Here is a 21,402-nt window from a genome sequence, read left to right as displayed (position 1 = left end):
CTTGGGAACAGCATAACAGACACCAAAAAGCAATAGTCTAACACAGCTGCCACTGGTGCATAGTGTTGGGTGTAATTTTAAATTCTTGTAATCAGATTTCAGTGACTGACTTTCAATGAAAGTAATTATATTTAGGTACATTATTTGGATTACAAATATATTAATTATGTGTAATACAATAACATTTTTAATTAAAATGTTCATATGTACATCTGTTTGCATTTCTGTGACAGCTGAAGGGTGTGGAACAATGAACAAGGACAAAATAGACATTTTGAATGTTGATAAAAAAAAAAAAAAAGTGTTTAAGAAAATGAATTAAAAGTTAAGTAATTAGTAATGTGATTACGTTTACATTGAATTATGCTGTAAAATAATCTAATTACAGTATTAGAGATGTAGTTAGTAATTTGTAGTGGATTACTTTTTTAGTAACTTAACCAACACGGCTGGTGTATGAGAGAATTCATGTGTGTTTACTTGTTTGTTCAGACTAGTGATGTAGCTCAGGTACCAGAAGAGAAGGCCACACAAAGCAGCAGAGTTCAACTCGTCAGGAAGCCCAGTGACAATGGTGAGTACATGCACACTTAGGCTATGTTCACACTGCAGCTGAATGTGGCAAACTTTTTTTCCCTCACGTGTCACATGGTCTGTTTTTTTGGATGACTGTGGAAAAAGCAAAAATAACAAATTAATTTTTTTAATCCAATCTGTGCTATAGGAGTGGTGGTGGTGTAGTGGTCTAAACACATAACTGGTAATCTGGGAATCAGAAGGTTGCTGGTTCGATCCCCACAGCCACCACCATTGTGTCCTTGAGCAAGGCACTTAACTCCAGGTTGGTCTTCTGATTACCAGTTTACCAGTTATGTGCTTTAGACCACTACACCACCACCACTCTGTTTATTCTCTGGTGTCACATAGGTGCCAGCATGTCCGAGAAACAGTGATATTTTTGGCTAATCAGTCCACCACTGAACAATGACCCAAAATAACACCATTCATTTAATCTCATGTAATGATCTAAAACAAGTTGTATTTATTCTGCCACCAATCTCTCATACAAAATCATACTTACACTTGAATTACAATCATTACTGTTCACTGATTTTGGTTCTGTATGGTGTTTTTGTAGTTTTTATGCCTTTGGAGAATGGAACAGAACATTTTCATGTTGCTGAGAGGAAATCAGAAGGTTCGCCAGTAAGCATCTGCCAGTTTCTCTTTTTCTTCTATTTTCTAGTTTTTTTGTCATGTATTGTTATTACCCTTTGTGAAATGCATTTAGAGGGTAGTTCACCCCAAAAAATTCTGTCCTTTTACTCATCCTCATTTCGTTGCAAACCCATATGACTTTTTTTCTTCTGCATAAAAGGAGAAAAATGTCCCGTTCACTGATTTCACACAATGGCAGAGGATGGAATCTCACTTAAAGAAAAAGGACCCAAAAGCATCCTAAAAGTATCCTGAAAGTAGTCCATGTGACTTGTGTTCCCCTTCTGTCGCTCTCTCCACGTTGTGTCAGAGAAGCGACACTAGGGGTCTCTCTTGAGCGCGATATTCACCTCTGGACTATGAAAAAAGGCCAATGAGAGTTGGCAACCAGTATTTACATGTCCCGCCCCCGGACATACGGGTATTTAAGCGGCGCAAATTACGATAGTTCATTCAGAAAATTTCTTCGGAGCCGATGGTCGTGCATGAACTCTGCTGCGAGTTACACACCAAGTTCCTGGTTAATCCTCTGACGCTCTGCATGCTGTTGGATCTGACGGCGCATAACAGCGGCTTTCTCCTTTGTGCACAGCTGTGCATTCTTGCCCCTGGGCGCTTTGACAGCGCAGACAACTCGAAAGAGTTATTCTAAAAGAGTAATTTCGCTCTAAAGAGCAAAACACAGCGGCGTTGAACGTCCTTCTCAGGACGCCGTCTTTTTAAAGACGATATTTCCGCCCTGTGTAGTTTCTGGATGATGTCTCCCCACCTCTGACGGTCATAAAAACTGCCTTGCATTCCTGGGTTGCGATCACACGCAGGCAGCGTTTTTATGAATGGTCTATGTTTTCAGTGCGAGAACATAGCCATGACAGCATTGCGGTCGTAGGCTTTCTCTTGTAGTGAGAGAAAGCTGCTTCAGCCGCCCCCCGTGCCTCGCCTCCTTCCCACGGGATTGAGGCAGGCGCCGTGGGCGATGAAAACGATCTGGGGACAATGACGGGTTCCGTTTCGCCTGGTGAACCCCCTCGAAACCCCCCGCCTCCCCGGCACGCTTGCTTGTTTCTGTCCGAGCTCGGGATGAGCATTCTCTCCAATGGGTTATGTTTTCAGTGTGAGAACATAGCCGCGGCAGCGTTGCGATCTCTGCTTTCTCTTGTAGTGAGAGAGAGCCATCTCAGCCGCCCCCCGCACCTCGCCTCCTTCCTACGGGATTGAGGCAGGCGCCGCAGGCGATGGACAATGATCTGGGGAGAATAACGGGACGCTTTCGCAGGGTAAATCCCCCCGAAAACCTCCCGCCTCCCGGCACGCTTGCCTGCTTCCCTCGAGATCGGGATTAGTGCGGTCCGCTTAACGGCCTACCGTCCGGTCCCTCGAGCTCCCCAGCATTGGATGATGACATCACCGCTGCATCGGAGCGTAACAGCGGCGTCGGATGCGAATAACTTGCCTGGGCCGCCACCTTCGGGTCTCCGCCCAGTCTGAGCCTGATGCAAGAAGGTCCGCTATGCTTCCCCGGGCTTAATTGGTTCCGCGGGCATGTGCGCCGCTCACAGCCGCGCCCCCCCCTGGATTCCTTCCCAGACATGCATGACGAGCTGAGCAAGCCCAGCTTCCTCGCTCCTCCGCTCTCGCTACCCTCGGTGGTAGAACGGTCCCAGACCGCTCCCCCCTGCACTTCATGGCCCCCTCCTGCAAGTCCACCGGGCCAGGGCACTTCAAAATCTGCACTTGGGTAGTCCTGTTCTTGACGTGCTGCAGGAGCTGCACTCGAACAGGCGATGGCCACTCCGTGGTCCAGAAACGCAACGATGGACAGGCAGTACGGGAGGCAGACAAAGCACTCTTTCTCAAACGCCCCCGTCTCCCAGGTCTGTCCATTTAGCGACACCACTTGACGACTTCGCCCAGCAGTCCTCAGTGGTGAAGAAACAGACTAAGGCTATTTTCAAGCAAAAAAAGCGTCCTGCCCTGCCGCAAACCTGCCGCCAGGGGCCATGCCCTGTCTGCTCGCCGAGGGCGTCCTCCTGCGGCTTTCAAGAAAGAAAGAAAGTGGTGCTCCGCCTCAACTAACAAGTGAGTGGGCCCAGCTCTCAGCCCCAGCGTTGAGCCCCCCGCAGAAGTTGGACGCCCATCGTCTCACGGACCCCCTTGAGGACCCAGAAGGCTCCCAGGCGCTCCTGAGATGACAGACCCAGAGACCGAGACGTTAGCTCCGGAGCTGGTAAGACCACTCCGTTCCCCGGTGGAGGGCCGGGAGGAGAATTTTTTGTTAAATTCGTTACACTCTATAGAGCTATTTCCTTGTTGTCTCTGGGGTCACCTGGCCCGCAAATGCCGTTCTCATGGCACTCTGCTTTCAGGCCTCAAAAGTCCCGGCTCCATGGACGCGGTGTCCCCACCTTCAGCCTCACGACTGTTCCCCGGCCGGCCGGTTCAGACGAGTCCAGAGGACGCCAGCATCAGACCTCCTCCTCAGTCACGAACCCGCCCCCTGCCGGGTGCGGGGAGCAAGGTAAGTGCTTTGAGTTTATTCTCAGCACCGAGCCTCGGGACGCCACGTTGCCTCCCGACGCCGCGTTACCTGTTCCGCACCGCTCACGAAGCCCGCCGGGTACGTCCAAAAAACTCGTCCCCTTGGTGCCCCTAGCACGGAGCTTAGAGGCGTGGCTTTCACTGCCCAATCCGTCACGCTGTCTGCACCGGACCATTCGACTCGGTTACGCAATTCAGTTTGCCAGGTCTCCGCCCCCCTTCGTGGACGTACATTTTTCCGCAGTACAAGGCCAACATGCCCATTCCCTGCTCGAAGAAATCGCCTCCCTTCTATTAAAGGACGCGATAGAGCCTGTCCCTCCAACCGAAACGAAGAAGGGTGTCTACAGCCCTTACTTTGTTGTACCCAAGAAAGGCGGCGGCTTACGACCGATCTTGGACCTGCGAGTTTTCAATCGGACCTTGTCCAAACTCCCGTTCAAAATGCTCACCCAGAAACAAATTCTATCTGGCATCCGGCATCTAGATTGGTTCGCAGCGGTAGACCTGAAGGACGCGTACTTCCACGTCTCAATTTGCCCTCGACATCGACCCTTCCTACGGTTCGCGTTCGACGGCCAGGCGTATCAGTACAAAGTCCTCCCCTTCGGCCTGTCTCTGTCCCCTCACGTCTTCACGAAAGTCGCAGAGGCAGCTCTTGCCCCGCTCCGAGTAGCCGGCATACGCATACTCAATTACCTCGACAACTGGCTCATACTGGCTCACTCTCGAGAGTTACTATGCGCACACAGAGACCAGGTGCTCAGGCATCTCAGCCGTTTGGGGCTTCAGGAAAAGAGCAAGCTCTCCCCGGTCCAGAGCATCTCTTTTCTCGGTCTGGAGTTAGACTCAGTCTCAATGACAGCACGTCTCTCCAACGAGCGTGCTCAGTCAGTGCTGAAATGCCTCGCTTCCTTCAAGCCAGGCGCCGTGGTCCCACTAAAACGTTTCCAACAGCTCCTGGGGCATATGGCATCCTCCGCGGCGGCCGCGCCGCTGGGGTTGATGCATATGAGACCACTTCAGCACTGGCTCCGGACTCGAGTCCCGAGACGAGCATGGCACTGCGGCACGCACAACGTAAAAGTTACTTCTGCCTGCCGCTAAACCTTCAAACCCTGGACAGACCTCTGCTTTCTAAGGGCAGGTGTACCCTTGCAGCAGGTGTCCCGACGCGTTCTGGTCACAACCGACGCTTCCAAATTGGGTTGGGGCACCGTGTGCAACGGGCGCGCAGCCGCAGGCCGGTGGAACCGAGGCCTGCTGCGCTGGCACATCAACTGCCTAGAGCTGCTGGCTGTTTGTCTGGCCCTGCAGAAGTTTCTCCCGTTAACTCGGAACAAACATGTCCTAGTCAGGACAGACAGCACCACGGTCGTAGCCTACATAAACCTCCAAGGCGGAGTACGCTCCCCCCACATGTCACAGCTCGCCCGTCGTCTCCTCCTTTGGAGTCAGCAGCGACTGGAGTCACTGCGCGCCACTCACATCCCCGGCAACCTCAATGTGATAGCGGACGCGCTGTCAAGACAAATCTTGCCTGGCAGGGAGTGGAGGCACCACCCCCAGTCGGTCCAGCTGATTTGGGACCGGTTTGGCAAGGCTCAGGTAGACCTGTTTGCCTCCCAAGAAAACTCCCACTGCCTGCTCTGGTATGCCCGAACAGAGGCTCCCCTCGGGGCAGATGCGGTGGCACACAGCTGGCCCGCGGGGCTGCGCAAGTACGCATTTCCCCAGTGAGCCTTCTTGCACAGGTGCTATAAAAGGTCAGGGAAGACGAGGAGCAAGTCATTCTGGTAGACCCCTATTGGCCTACCCGGACTTGGTTTTCGGACCTCACGCTCCTCACGACAGCCCCTCCCTGGCGAATTCCCCTGAGGAAGGACCTTCTTTCTCAGGGACGGGGCACGCTCTGGCACCCGCACCCAGACCTCTGGAACCTCCACGTCTGGCCCCTGGACGGGATGCGGAAGATCTAGCCGGTCTACCATCTACCGTCGTAGATACAATCAGCCAAGCCAGAGCCCCCTCTACCAGGCATCTTTACGCCCTAAAGTGGCGTCTGTTCATGGACTGGTGTTCTTCCCGAGCCGAAGACCACGCAGAAGTGCGCAGTTAGGTCAGTGCTCGTGTTTCTTCAGGAGAGGCTGGAGAGGAGGCTGTCCCCTCCACCCTCAAGGTGTATGTCGCCGCTATCGCTGCCCACCATGACACGGTAGACGGAAAGTCTCTTGGTAAGCACGACTTAATCGTCAGGTTCCTAAAAGGTGCCCGGAGGATAGCTCCTCCCGGCCTAACCTGTTCCCCTCCTGGGATCTCTCGGTCGCCCTCACGGGACTCCAGAGACCCCCTTCGAGCCGCTTTACTCAGTTGGACTCAGGGCCCTCTCTCTCAAGACCGCCCTGCTGATCGCTTCGCTTCCATCAAGAGGGTCGGGGACCTGCATGTGTTCTCTGTTAGCGACACTTGCCTGGAGTTCGGTCCGGCAGACACTTTCGTGATCCTAAGACCGCTGACCGGGCTATGTGCCCAAGGTTCCTACCACACCCTTCAGGGATCAGGTAGTGAACCTGCAAGCGCTGCCCCGGAGGAGGCAGATCCAGCCCTTTCACTGCTGTGTCCAGTACGTGCCTTACGTATCTACCTGGACCGCACACAGAGCACTAGACGCTCTGAGCAGCTCTTCGTCTGCTTTGGGGGACAGCAGAAAGGGAATGCTGTCTCCAAGCAGAGACTCGCCCACTGGGTTGTCGACGCCATTTCCCTGGCTTATCACACCCAGGCCGTGCCCCCCCCCTTTGCGGGTCCGAGCCCACTCCACCAGGAGTGTTGCATCCTCATGGGCACTGGCTAGGGGCACTGCCCTAGCAGACATTTGTAGAGCAGCGGGCTGGGCAACACCTAACACTTTCGCGAGATTCTACAATCTCTGAGTTGGGTCAGTATTGTCCCGTGTTCTCTCAGGTACCGAGCCCGTAGAACTCGGTTGCACGCTCACGATCTGACCGGGTGAATCGCTTGCACCTAGCGCCCTTCCCCCTAACCAGGGGAAACAGTGTGCCAGGAACTCGCCGACCCAAGCCACTGCGGGTACTGCAAGCTACCCTGCACTGGTGTAGGTGCTCCACAGGTAAGGCCTCCTTCGGACTCCCCCTGTGTGTAACGCCATGGTTCTGTCCCCTCTGGCGAGCGGACTCCCGTGCTTCCCTTAGGCAGTCACGGCTGCCTCGGTTGCCGTGCTGTATGTTCCCCCCTCTATAGGCTGGATCCACCACCGCACCGACTTTTCCACATAGGCCCTAAGTCAGGCCTCTGATGGTTTTGCCACTTAAACTTGCCTCCCCTCTCGGGTAGGCGTGGCCTCCGCAGGGTCTTCTCTGCCCTGAATAAGGGCTAAGACCCCTTCCCTCAATGCGTGTAAGGGCCCCGGCCTAAGTTGCTCTATGCGAGAAACATAGAGAGAAAGAGGCCCGGCCAGGCTTGGCCCGTTCCCAGGTTGGCAGCCAGCACCTTGTTCCCCTTCCGGGTAACGATAAGGAATCCTGATGGCTTAAATGGGGCATTGGGGAAGAGTGCGTGCAGCCTGATACAGTTGGTCGTCCTGCACGTAAGAATACCTGCTCGCTCCTGTACCAGCAGTTCACGTACACGGCTCAGCGCATGGCGCTTTTATAAGTGGACCCCTAGTGTCGCTTCTCTGACACAACGTGGAGAGAGCGACAGAAGGGGAACGTCTAGGTTACGGATGTAACCTCCGTTCCCCGATGGAGGGAACGAGACGTTGTGTCTCCCCTGCCACGTCGCTGAGCCGAGCCACTGTTGTGGCTGGACCATTTCCAGCTCCTCAGAAAAATCCTGAATGAACTCCCGTATTTGCGCCGCTTAAATACCCGTATGTCCGGGGGCGGGACATGCAAATACTGGTTGTCAACTCTCATTGGCCTTTTTTCATAGTCCAGAGGTGAATATCGGTGCTCAAGAGAGACCCCCTAGTGTCGCTTCTCTGACACAACGTCTCGTTCCCTCCATCGGGGAACGGAGGTTACATACGTAACCTAGACGATTCTTATACTGTCTTCTGATGGCATATGATTTTGGTAAAAAACAATTAGTAAAAATGTTATTTTACAGTAAAAATCTTGACTTCTGCAATGTTGAATAGGGCATCATTTAAAATCCATTGGTGTCCCGTATATGGGTTTGGAACGACATAAGTATGCAAATAATGGCAGAATTTTCATTTTTGGGTGAACTATTCCTTTGATGATTTAAAGGTAACAGCTGACTAGCCTTTCTATGGCACAGGAACTCAAAAGAAAGGCTTGAAGAAAGAAATGTTTCATACAGAATAGAGAGAATGAGAGAGATGAGTTATGTTGGATAGCTGACACTTACTCATATTACAGACTAGAACTCATGGCTGTAAATAAACATTGCTTTGATTGCAGTGTAGCTTACAGGGCACAGAAAATATAAATCTCTCTCTCTGAAATTTGAGACAGTTCAGGTCAGAGGTGAATGATGCATTCTATAATGTAGCTTAGTCCCAGTTTTCATTTTGTTATATGAAGCAGTTAACTACACTTCCTCACTCATGATTCTGTGTTAGACTTTAATCATATCAGAGCTATTCTGAGTCCAGTTCTGTGTGTGTCTGCGATTATACTGTACATTACTCTCAGACAGTTTCCCAGGAGCTTATGGAAAAAAGCCCCAATTTTAGTAACTTTCCTACCTCAGCCTCTTTGTCCAGAGATGTTTGGATTCTGGGATCAAACTTTATATAACCCTCCTGACTATGTCATTGTGGTAGCAAAACAGAAGTCAGTAAAATTCAAAAGTATATACAGTGGGGTCCAAAATTCTTAGACCACAAGTGAAAATGCTTCTGTGTTGCATTATTTTCTAATTTAATACAAAATTATAATACTAATGATATAATCAGCATAACAATTTGAATGAAAATATGAATTGAAAATGTACATTAATTTCAGTATTTGGTATGTCCCAGCTTAATATTCCTGGCTCAATACTAGCTAAGTTCAATCGACAGCATTTCTGGCTGATTACCACAAAAATACATTTTGACTTGCTCCTCCTTTTCTTTAAAAAAAATCTGGATTACAGTGAGGCACTTACAATTGAAGTGAATGGGGCCAAACCGTAAACTTTAAAATACTATTTCAAAAGTATAGCCACAAGACATAAATAATATGTGTGTTAACATGATTTAAGTATGAAGAAATCGCTTACTAACCTTTTCTTTGTAAATTTCTAGCCAATTTTACAACTTCTTTGCCATGACAATGACAACAAACGTCCATGTTCGTCACCATAAACCCTAGAGTGACTGTAAAAACCACGCTTTAAGCTACTTACCGGCTCAAACAATACACGTGTCTTAAGAATTAATGTAAGTGCTTTTATAAAATTCTAAGCTTCACATTTCTGCCTTTTAAACCCTCCAAAAATTGGCCCCATTCACTTCCATTGTAAGTGCTTCACTGTAACTTCAAATTTTGCTTACGTTCCCCCTTCCTCTAGCACAGGGGTCAGGAACCTTTTTTCACTTAGGAGCCAATTTAAAAAAGTTTGGTTGATGCATTTTTCCAAAGAGCCATAATCTAAAAAATGTTTCAATAAAATTGACTTCTCAAAAACAAACAAATATGCAAATATTAATAGGTAACATGTTGCAATATGGAATTGAGTACACGTGTTTGTGCGGGTCTCCATAAAATTTAATTCATTTAACAATTGTTCCTGAAAAATGTATAAATGTATAAAAATGTAAAAGTTACTGTCATTGATTCAAGCTTTTTAATAGCACCCACACTTTCTGTTGGAAAAGTATCTCTTGAAAGTTTTAAAGGTTCATGTGTTGGTGAATGGTGAGACACCTTGCGAGCCATAGGTTCCAGACCTCTGCTCTAACAGCCGCTTGTAGAAATGATTACTGGTGGACACGGGATCTAGCATGCAGGATGGGGATGCATTTCATCATGTTGTCGTATTCCAATTTAAAGTGCTTTTCTAACTGTCGCCAAATCGTTTTCTTGAAGTGGGCAAACATCAAACAGCTCAGATGTCCAAACACACAAAGTTGTGCTGATCGTGTTGAAAACCACTAACTGGCGCCAGCGTGTGCCTTTTTTAAGTTATATTTTAAGGCCAGTTTGCATATATTGGAGATTACTGGAGCATCTGTGCCATATTTATTAAAGTATTTGACATTTGAGCCTTTTCACTCTTTCATCACAGAGCCATCAGCCTTCACACCTGCTGTCAAGTTTCCAAAACGTTGGATGGCAGGGGAAGAGTCATGTATATTTATGAGTAAAGCGATAACTGATTAGACGATTCAGTAATATTCATCAGGAAAGCGCTACATAATTGGTCAGGGAAACTATAACCCAACCCCTAAACCTAAATCAGTAAGAGCTTTCTATCTTATATTAAAATAAATTTGTTTTTCCGTTGCCATCCTAAATTTCGGAAAACCTCCACCAACAGTACAGACGTGTTTTGAAAATATCGGGGAAAACAGTCTATTCTATTAACTGAAAATGAGTCTATCTATCACCTAATATACATTACAAATATTCATTTCCCAGACTTTCAATGTGGTCTCAATCTTTTGGACACTACTGTATGAATTTCTCCAAACTCAGAATTGAACTTTCCTTCATTTGATGGTAATGTATTGCGGTTTACTACAGCAAAGGATTTGTCAATCTTGTCTCCAAAGTCATCTGAGATTGACAATCTGCTGTAGGTTTAACTAATGAAGTGCAAAAGGCACCAGGTTGCTCAAGGACATCCCTCTTGGCCGAGTCATCCTTTAGCATGGGAACGTAGGTAAGGGGATGTTAGTGGGTTGGAAAACTGGATGAGTGCATTTGGTAAACTCAGAAAGAAACGTGGCCTGAGTTAACCTACTACAGATGCCTACCTACAAAGGTGTCATATTGCCTTCTACCACATAGTTTATTATCAATATAAAGCAGAGCATCTTACTTGAACTTAGCACTAATCTAGAGTGTGGTGTAGAACAGTAATTTGTACAGTTTGATTGTGAATGCAATATAATTAAGTTCAAATAAGTTCTCATTATAAAATGGTTTGAACAAACCTTGTGTTTGGAAATTTGTGTAAAATCCATTAGTATTTTTATTTTATTTAGTACAAATTATTTTTATTTAGAGACTTGTGCTTTAATTTATACACCATTTTCAGCACTGTTTCTGGTCTGAGGTCTGGTTTATTGTTTTGTCTGATATCTGGTTTGTAAATTGAGGTTGAGTTGTAAATTCCTGTTTATGTCCCTGTATTTTTACACTGTAGTCAAACAGAGAGTTGAAGAGGGCCTCTCTGCAACTCAATACTTATGTAGCTTTGTTCAGATTTACCCCACAAGACTGCCAAGATCTGGAAATGAGGTGAGTGCCTCTGGAGCTACAGGTACAGTGGTGGCTAAAAATATTAGCACCCTTGGTAAATATGAGCAAAGAAGGCTGTGAAAAAATATGTCTTTATTGTTTATCTTTTTGAACTTTAATTCCAAATATTCAAAAAATATATCCTCTAATTGATATCAAACAATTGCAAAAAAGTTTTATCAAAAAACAAATAGTTTTGTCAAATATAAGTGTGGCACATATATTGGCACCTCTAGATTTCTTATAAGTAAAATATATCTGAAGTATATTCCTATTCATATTTTTAAAATGTTTAGTACACCTGGGTCACTAGGAACATTCAATTGTTCAGCCATGACTTCCTGTTTCACAGGGGTGTAAATATGAAGTAATACAAAAGCCAAGTTCCCTTTGTCATCTATCGCAATGGGTAAGACCAAAGAATAAAGTTATGATGTGCAGCAAAAGGTTGTTGAGCTTCACATAATGGAAAATGGCTATAATAAAATAGCTAAAGCATTGAAAATACCAATTTCCACCATCAGGGCAATAATTAAGAATTCACAATCAACTTAAGATGTTAAGAATCTACCTGGAAGAGGAGTGTGTCTAAATTGTCTCCAAGCACAGTGAAGAGGATGGTTCGAGTCGCCAAAAATTCACAAAAGGATCACAGCTGGAGAATTGCGAAAATGGGGTCAGAAAGTCTCCAAAACTACAATCAGACGTCATCTACATCACAACAAGTTTTTGGGAGGGTTTCAAGAAAAAAGCCTCTGCTCTCATCCAACAACAATTTCAAGCATCTTCAGTTTGCCAGACACTACTGGAACTTCAAATGGGACCAGGATCTATGGTTAGTTAAAAACAAAAAGAGCTTTTTGGCAGCAAACACCAGAGCTGGGTTTGGTGCACACAGAGAGGTAGCCTTATGGAAAAGTACTTCATGGCCATTAAATATGGTGGTGGATCTTTAACGTTGTGGGGCTGTTTTTATGCCAAATGTCCAGGACATCTTGTTCAGATACATGGCATCATGGACCCTATCAAATACCAACAGATAAAAAAAATAATAACCTGACTGCCTCAGCCAGAACAATTTTAATGCGACCTGCTTGGATCTTCCAGCAAGACAATGATACAAAACACACATCAAAATCAACAAAAAATGGTTTTGATCCCTTGTCATGTGTTCTCCAACCTCATTATGCATTATAGGAGAAAGCTCAGGGCAAAGGGAGGTTGCACAAAGTATTGAATAAAAGGGTGCCAATAATTGTGCCACACATATATTGGACAAAAAAAATGTTTTTTGATCAAACTTGTGTTGTGTTTGCAATTGTTTGATATCCATAAGAGGACATATTTTTTGTGAATATTTTGAATGAAAGATCAAAAGGATAAACAATAGAGCCTTCTTTGCTCATTAAGGTAAATTTTTTGGCCACCACTGTATATACATGCTCAGATCTCTGAAAAACTGATGTGCCTCATTTGGAGCTTTTGCAATAAAGTTATGAATTCTTTAGATGTGAGTGTTTGGGTATTTGTGCAACATCGATGAGATTTTATTGTTGCTGTTTTTAAATTGTATTTAAATACATATTAACTGTATTTACCACTAATTCTTTCTTTTTAATCAGTTTTATTCATTATGTAAGGGATGATGTACAGTCAGATGGTCATTAATGATAATGACTGGCTGACTACTATCCCACCTATTACATGGCTACTTAACAAATAAAACAATAGACATAAAATATAGATTTTCTGGTAGAGACTGCAGAGAGACAGAATATGACCAGAGCAATGTAGGAAATGGTGGAAGTTTTCCGTATGAGCTGTCAATAATACAGTTGTGCAGTTATATGGTCATTATTCCAAAATATTTGATCACTGAATGCTGTGTTTGACAAATCAGAATGAAGTATTACAGAGAGTTATTTGTTGTATCAACAGCAGATGCTATAATATGCTTTTTTTTTAATAATTTGATTTTATTTCCCTCTATTGAAAAGAAATGTGATGTCCTAATCATGTATTCCATTCTCCTTGTAGACCTGGGGATCGAATAATCCTGGAAGATGATTCCAATGATGATTGGTGGAAGGTAAAATCATTACAGATTTATGGACTGTTCGATAAAAGACCCCAAACTGACACCAAAGTGAGCAGGACTGGATGCTTTGCTTTTATGGTTAATACTTTCCCATATGTTGCATGTGTCCTGCATCACAATTGTCATTAATTGAAAATTTTGAACAATAATGCTCACAAATAATAATTACAAATAAATAAATAGCTATACAAAAATGATAGGTTTACGTTATATTTTTTTGAATTTGTGTAGTGCTTTATTGTTGTTTGTAATGCAGTTCACTATAAGTATGTGCTTGATATTTGGTTGGTATTCCACAATTTTATTCTGAAATACTTGGTGATGAAACATTAAAATTTAAATAGAGTTTTTTTTTATTTTTTATCATTTTATATAAATCAAACTGATTTCCAGTATGAATTCTTTGTGACACATTTGACATTCCACACATTCAGGACATTGCTAAAACAATTTTTTATAAAAAATGTATACTGAAAATTGGAAACATCTTATTGTGTGAGCTTAAATTTAAAGGGGTAGTCCGTCCAAAAATGAAAATTCTTTCATTAAGTCACCCTCATGCCAACCCAGATGTTTATGATTTTCTTTATTCTGCTGAACATAAACATAGATTTTCATCTCTGTAGTACCATACAAGTGAATGGGGAAGCTCCAAAAAGCACATTCAGCTAGCATAAAAGTAATCCATGTGACTCCAGTGGATAAATCCATGTCTTCAGAAGCATATGATAGGTGTGTGAGAAACAGATCAATATTTAAGTATTTTATATATATATATAGACTGGCGACCTGTCCAGGGTGTCCCCCGCCTTTCGCCCAATGTTAGCTGGGATAGGCTCCAGCCCCCCGGGACCCTGTACACAGGATAAGCGGTTGACGATGGATGGATGGATGGATATATATATATATATATATATATATATAATATAAATTTTCCTCCCTACCCAGCAGGTGTCGGTAAGCACAAAGAATGTGAATCACCCAAAAATACAACAACAAAAAAATGTGAAAGGAAAAAGTCAAGATTTATAGTTAAAAAAATACTTAAATATTGATCTGTTTCTCACCCACACCTATCATATTTTTCTGAAGATATGGATTGACTAAAGACTAGAGTCATATAGATTACTTTAATGCTGTCTATATATGCTTTTTGGATCTTCAAAATTCTGGCCACCATTCACTTATATTGGATGGACCAACAGAGCTGAAATATTATTCTTAAAATCTTTTTTTTGTGTTCAGCAGAATAAAAAAGTCTTACATATCTGGGATGGCATGAGGGTGAGTAAATGATGAGAGAATTAAAATTTTTGGCTGAACTATTCCTTTAAAGGCTCAAAAGTGAAATCCAATAGTTATTCTACTTAAGGCAAGACTTAACTAGTAGGTCGTAAGCTCTCCGTAATATGTCACATAATATGATGTTTACTTGTATTGATCCAATAAGCAACCTTCAAATAAAAAAGTGTAGGGTATCTAGGTTCAGGTTTGGGGAATGTTCAATTAATTTTAATGATCATAATAAATGATTAATCATACGGTTTTCTAGATAACAATACATACTAAATCGCCCCAAAAAGGGCTTATATAGTCCAAGAGTCTGCTTCAGATATATATATATATATATATATATATATATATATAATTAAACACAACGAATTATATTTAATTAGGAATATACATCATATGCAGACAGGCTATATTAATTTTCAGAACACCTTAATGGACTTGACCCGTATCGCGACCAACCAGTTCGTCCGCCGAACCACTTTGCTCGATACTCTTGATCAATTCTCCAGAAGGTTTCTTCTTAGTATAAGCTTACTTAATCAAAGCACGTTAACTTACTTTGATAATATCAGCTCGTAGCTTTAGATCGCACATTAAAGAGGCTTTGTTTTATGACCAACAAACACAGACAATCAAGCGTATAATTGGGTTTAATACAAGGAACTAGGATATATCACTACACTTAACAAACAAACATTTAACATAGAATAAACATAAAATAAACAAAGTACACACAGTAAGGGAAAATAAAGAATTAGACGTATAGCAAACTTATTTCAACAGTTAACCCTTTAGAGCCAGCACGGAAGTTACACACTGTAACGCATTTGAATTTCAATGAAATAATACTTGCACAATGGACCTTTGTGTCAGCTGAGCAAGACTACGTGTATGTCGTGTCCTCGTGGCGTCCTTGAGATGGGCTTTCTGTCTGTGTTTCCAGAGCGTGGATTGCTCGCGGAAAGTTCAAAGCGTCTTAAGAGTAACTGTTGGAGAGTTTAAATGTTCAGCAGAAGAGAGTGGGAAGAATGCAAAAGAGCGGAGGTGAGAGCAGCAGAAGAGGAAGAGTCAAAGCCGGAGCTTGACTTTTAAGGCAGGGAGGTCACACCTCCTTTGGGAGAAATGACCCAATGAGGCTCCTTTGTTTTGGGCGCTAGATGGTTTCTTTGTCCTGCCAAGGTTCTTCATTTGCATAATTTACGACCGGGTCAGGATTTGGGTTGAAAACTCCAAAGACAGTAACACATAGCAGAATACCTTTTAATGTAACCGTATATTTATATTCAGCTAGGACAAGTCGTAAGGTTTAATTTGATACCAAGAAACGTGTATTTGGTACACTTAAAAGTGGATATACACCCTTAGGCTTTTATTTAAGCCTAAGAGTTTAACTAACACAACTTACAATTTTAACTAGTTTGATCTCAATCAGAAATACACAGGCATACTGGGATAAACATATTTCCTTCGAAATAAACCCTTCTGGGTTTTAAATGAAAGACACACACATTTTTACGTTCAAAGTCTCCCCTTCCTTTTCCACATGGTAAGGCACGAGGGTGTAGGGCGAGTCACATGGGTAGGGGGTTTTAGAAGGCACGAGGATTCTCTGTCAATAGTGCATTATACTCCCCAGACTCGCCGGCGCTATTTCAGTGATTTAGATAAGGTTTAACAGTGTGTTCCTTGTATTCAGAATCCATGAGTCCATGATTCTCCTCATACTCTACAAAAGTGTTACAAAGCCGCAAATTTCAATTTTTATCTTGTTACGGTTGATGTTCAAACCTTGTTTGCTCACGTAACTGTCAGCTGTAATACATTTTTGTGAGTTACATTTTTTTTCTTCTGTGTCTTTTGACATTTCCAGGGTATAATCGAGGATAGGATAGGTTATTTCCCAGCATCCTTTGCGCATCAGGTTAATGTGGGGGACAGGGTATTTAGATGTAATCGAACCTTTATCGGGTGTAAGGAACAAGGGCAGATCACCTTGAAAGTGGGGCAAGTGAGTACATTTAAGTCAGCTCAATGTTATAAACGCACATAATATATCTGATTATAGTTTTTGATCATTTCAAACTCTGCTTCACACAATTAAACAAAACTGTCTGATAACCCTGAATTGTATCCACACATTTTCAGATTTGTGTCAGCAGTGAGGATGAACACAATGGCTTCATCAGAGTAGACAGTGGGAAAAAGAGAGGATTCGTGCCCTGTGACGTCCTGGAGAATATATGAAGTGAAAGATTAGAGAGAAGAGAAGTGAGTCGTGGAAGAAGGCTGATGGCTCGAGCACTGCCTCTGTGACTATTTCAATGAAATGCAAGGCCACCTGAAAGTACAGGAATGATCTGTGTATGGTGAGCAAACACTGAAGGGGTCTCAGGAGGGATCAGAACACCTCTGTATTCATCACAGACAAATGAAGGACAGATGTGTTTCTCATTAATTGCTGAATGTATGTCATTTGGTAATTTTTCCTTGTTCGAGAGAATTATGTGTTTTCTGTATTTAATTTATTGAATGTTAGGTCATTAACTGCAGCAGTTTTCACTACCTGTAAAAATGTTCACTACAGCATCTTAAGTCACTTTGACCTGATTTGAGGTATCTTTATTGTTAATGGTGAAGTGTGTAATCTCTCCACCAATAATGTCACCAAACAGAATATTTAATTATAATTTAAAATTATTTCCGGAACACTTCCTCGGTCTACTGTTGATCGAACTAACAGAAAGACCAAACGTATGCCATTTGATTGAGCCAATGTAGCTGTGTTGGGCTGGTCGGGATGCTCATAAAAAAAAGCAATGTTATGATAGCGCCACACCTTAAAAATGCCTTATTTCTAATTGTCTCTCCATTTAAACTGGGATAAAAAAAGGTATGTAAACATTGGACAATTACATACTTCACCTTTAAAGAAATATACAGTATTTTATGCCTCAAGTATTTTCATAAAATCCATTACATGTCTGATTCTTTTTATGTAATATGTTTTGTTAGGATATGTTGTTTTTCAATGGTAAAATAATTTTGATTACCTTTGATGCTGTCAGTGACACACAAATTTGAATTTGACAGTTTTCTTTATTCTCCAGTTTACAAAGCACTGTGATCCACATGTGCTTTATAAAAGTAGAGCAGAATGTGATGAAAAGAACTCCTTCACCGAAAACTGATCGTATCTCAATTCTGTTCAGATTCTTTAAGAGTTTTTTCACATGGTACTTCAGAAATCAAAGGCTTCTAAAAAAACTAAATAAAAAAAACAATCTTTGAAATAACTCATCCTTGGGTATGAAAAAACTATGGGGATTAAAGGAGAATAAAAGAACATGCCAGGTCTGTAAGAAAGATCTCTTCATGTTATAAATGTCCTGCGCAGCTGTCTTTATTTCTCAAACTTATGAAATGTCATCCGTACTGATTATTTTTATGATTAAGTAAACAGAAAGCATTATATTTTTTAATTTTAGGGATGAAAGAATGTTAAAATTTTGATGTTAAAATTTTGAATATTAAAAACTAAATGAAGCAGAGATACGTAGATATTTGCATTTGTAAGGCAGATATGAATGAAGAACATTAAGTCATTTAAATTAAGATTTTAGGTTTAATTATTTATTTATTTGGGACTGGTCATGGAGAAGTACTAGTCATCATGAATTGTCTGTTCTAAATGATACATAATCTCTGTCTCTTGTTAAGATGTCTTGTTGAGCTGTTTCTACATAATTTAACTCATCATCATGTCTTGTCTTTTGATTATATTTCAATTTGAGCTAAATATGATGTTGGCTGACTGTACAGTCTCAATGACGATATTATGATATTGTTTCTATAATTTCTGTACAGAATTAAAGTTTATTTATTGATCTGATTGTGCTGTGCTTTTTGTGTTAAATAAGACTATATCATATTTTAATAGACACATTGTTCATTTCTGAGTACATCCATGAGTGCAAAAGCAAACATGATGATGGCATAATGCATATATGGTACATTACCATCTTCTCATGTTCTGTCTGATGGCAGCAGGTGGAATTAAGTTAGTGGCTAAATGGTTTGTTTGAATGCAGACTCCAGTTTTTCCATCTCACTTTTCCCTGCTCCTGGCGTCAGTGAGTCTGTAGCCTACTGGAGTTGGCATGCTTAATTTGTTTGTCACATGAGTGGAAAGGCCTGAGCTGTTGTTGTTCACTCAATGAAACTCCTTACAAGAAAAAGCACACTGGCCATTAGAGGCTAATAGAACATCTTTAGGATTCTGCTTGGCATGTTGAAAGATCGTATCTTGTTCTGCATCCTTTCTAGTCTGCTGGAAATCCACTACAAAATCTTTTGTCTTGATGTTTAGTACCATTCTCTGGAGTCTCCAGTGCTTTTCAAAATCATCTCAGAATGCTGGATATATTAATAGACACTGTTAGTTCCAGTCCTTGAATCTGTGTTCACAGATTTAGATTTTATTCAGATTTTTGCTGCAGATTACATTTATGCCAGTAGGTGCCAACAAACAAGCATATTTAATGTTGTAAGGGAAATTATTTGTTAACCATTAGTTAAAAACATCTCTGTTACTGATTGGTACCCTGAATAGAGGAAGGCAGGGGTGTAGATTTTGGGGTGTTGGGGCCGTGTGATACCTGCAGCCGGTTGCCTCACCTGTGTTTTAGTTATAACATAGTTAAACATTAGTTAAAGCATTTGGCCGATTCTGGCTCAACAAAGCTGGGGCCGGTTGCACCAGCTGTGCGTAAGTTACAACTTAGCCTAGCTGTGGCGTAAATGGGCACTACACTAAGTCATTTATGCACTACTAAATATTTGAGCGTTGCCGTTGCACCATTAAACGTATGTAGGACGTAACAGATGGAATAAAAAAGCAGATTAATTTACTGACATCAATGAGCTTGTGTTTTGCGTGACAGGCCTCAGTCCTTTCGACACATATGATGAGGTTGGCATTTACACTCGTTTACATTTACGGTAGAAAACTTTATGTAAAAACGTATGTAATCTCGGTTCCCTGAGACGAAGGGAACGAAACAGTTAACGAAATGAACGCATATGGGGAGTGCCTTCAGGGCCGGCCCGACCCAATAAACAACCTAAACATTTGTTTAGGGCCCTGTGATTGGATCGGGGCCCTACCCACAATTATTTTATTTGCCCATCAATTACTCTAATCAACAAAACACACAACCGTATCAATGAAACGTAGTATGTTTCATTTCGTATATTTTTTCTAAATTAACTAGAATTTTCTAGAAACCTGTAGGGCCCCATACACTATTTTTGTTTAGGGCCCCCAAAACCGTAGGTCCGGCCCTAAGTTCCTTCATACACAACCTATTTGAAACCGCTCTACAATGATGGCAGTATTCTAATATTGGCTATGGTGTTTGAGCCCCGCCTGTTTTGGCGCAAAACTGACCACAATAAAAACAGGTTGTATAAATGATGGGGAGCCCGCATGTAAAGGGAAGGGCATAAGTATATATATATACAACCTTGCAAATGTGTTTTGAGAGGACCATCCTGCTGCAAAACATATGTCTTGTAAGGACACACCATTCGTCCATTCCCATGAGGAGGCCCTGACTCTTAGTCAGGGCTGCAAAAAAGGACAGGGAACCAGCGAGTCCTGCGTCTAATTGCTCTTGAAGAAATATTAAAATGTAATATAGTGGGCAGTTTACTGGGTCCTTGCAGTGTGAGAGACAACAATCAGTGAACACCTTCCATTTTAGTGCATAGAGGTGTTTTGTAGACAGTGCTCTGGCTTGTAAAATGGTGTTCATGACTGAACGCGTCAGTTCTGGCACGTGTAGTACGCTCCGTTTAGGGGCCACACATGTGGGCTCCACAGCTGGGGCTGGGGCTGGGGCTGGGGATGCTAGGTTGAGCCTTGCACCTGAGAGAGGATATCCCTCCTCAGTGGTATATCCCATAGTGAGCTGTGCAGCATCTCCATTATTTCCGGAAACCATGGCTGGTTGGCCATTTCCGTGCAACTAATAGAACCGTTTCCTTGTCCTCTCGGACATTGCATATGACAGAGTGGATCAGGCATACCAGAGGAAACGCATATTTGCGTTTCGCTGGCCATTTGTGTGCCGTTGTGTCCCTTCCCAGCAGGACTTGGGACTTCGAATAACAGAGGGGACAGTGGTCATTCTCCACTGAGGCAAATGGAATGATTTCAGCTTTGCCGAATATTTCCCAAATCCTAAGTATAGGTTGACGATGAAGACTCCATTCGCCCGTTATCACCCCTTTGCGTGGCAGTAGACCTGTGCCGTAATTCATGTGGCCTGGGACATATGTCACTCTCAGGGAGAGATGATGCTCGCTCTATAGGAGGAGGTGATGCGTCATTCTCGACAGTGGGGGTGAATGAATTCCGCCTTGGAATTGTCACAACTGTCATGTTGAATGAGCAAACCAGGACATGACAGCTCACTGTTTCTGACTGAAACCCTTTAAGGCTAGAATTACAGCCGATAGCTCTAAGCAGTTGATGTGCCACGCCCTCCTCGCACCTGTCCTGGTGCCAAAAGTTGGGCATCCATCGCACACTGCCCCCCAATCTGTGTTGGAAGCATCCGTGGTCACCACTTTCTGCCTGACAACTTGGGACTTCGAGTACCAGAGGGACAGTGGGTATTCTCCGCTGAGGCAAATAGATAGATTTCTGCTCTGCCAGATATTTCCCAAATCCTCAATACAGTTTGAGGGTGAAGTCTCCTGAATTCTGTCTTGGCGGTTTATATATGCCACATCCAGGGCCGGACCTAGGGTTTT

General features: G+C 43.1%; 1 protein-coding gene across 2 annotated transcripts in view; it reads left to right on the top strand.

Annotated features, from left to right (window-relative positions):
* The window catches only part of stac (SH3 and cysteine rich domain), a 57,255-nt gene extending 38,845 nt beyond the window's left edge, over positions 1-18,410 (top strand). Inside the window, exons 7-12 of one of the 2 annotated variants that reach the window (XM_052145793.1) lie at positions 493-574; positions 1,139-1,206; positions 11,101-11,195; positions 13,233-13,284; positions 16,457-16,594; positions 16,732-18,410. In XM_052145793.1, coding sequence (XP_052001753.1) covers positions 493-574; positions 1,139-1,206; positions 11,101-11,195; positions 13,233-13,284; positions 16,457-16,594; positions 16,732-16,830 — 534 coding nt within the window. In that variant the 3' untranslated portion in view covers positions 16,831-18,410. Of the gene's footprint in view, positions 1-492; positions 575-1,138; positions 1,207-11,100; positions 11,196-13,232; positions 13,342-16,456; positions 16,595-16,731 lie in introns of both variants that reach the window. The other variant, XM_052145792.1, reaches the window with a different exon arrangement.
* Positions 18,411-21,402: the final 2,992 nt, after the last annotated feature.

The sequence above is a fragment of the Xyrauchen texanus genome, chromosome 16 (genome assembly GCF_025860055.1).
Source record: "Xyrauchen texanus isolate HMW12.3.18 chromosome 16, RBS_HiC_50CHRs, whole genome shotgun sequence".
Classification (NCBI taxonomy): Eukaryota; Metazoa; Chordata; class Actinopteri; order Cypriniformes; family Catostomidae; genus Xyrauchen; species Xyrauchen texanus.
The sequence above is the reverse complement of the archived record's forward strand: the minus strand, read 5'-3'. Positions and strand labels throughout refer to the sequence as shown.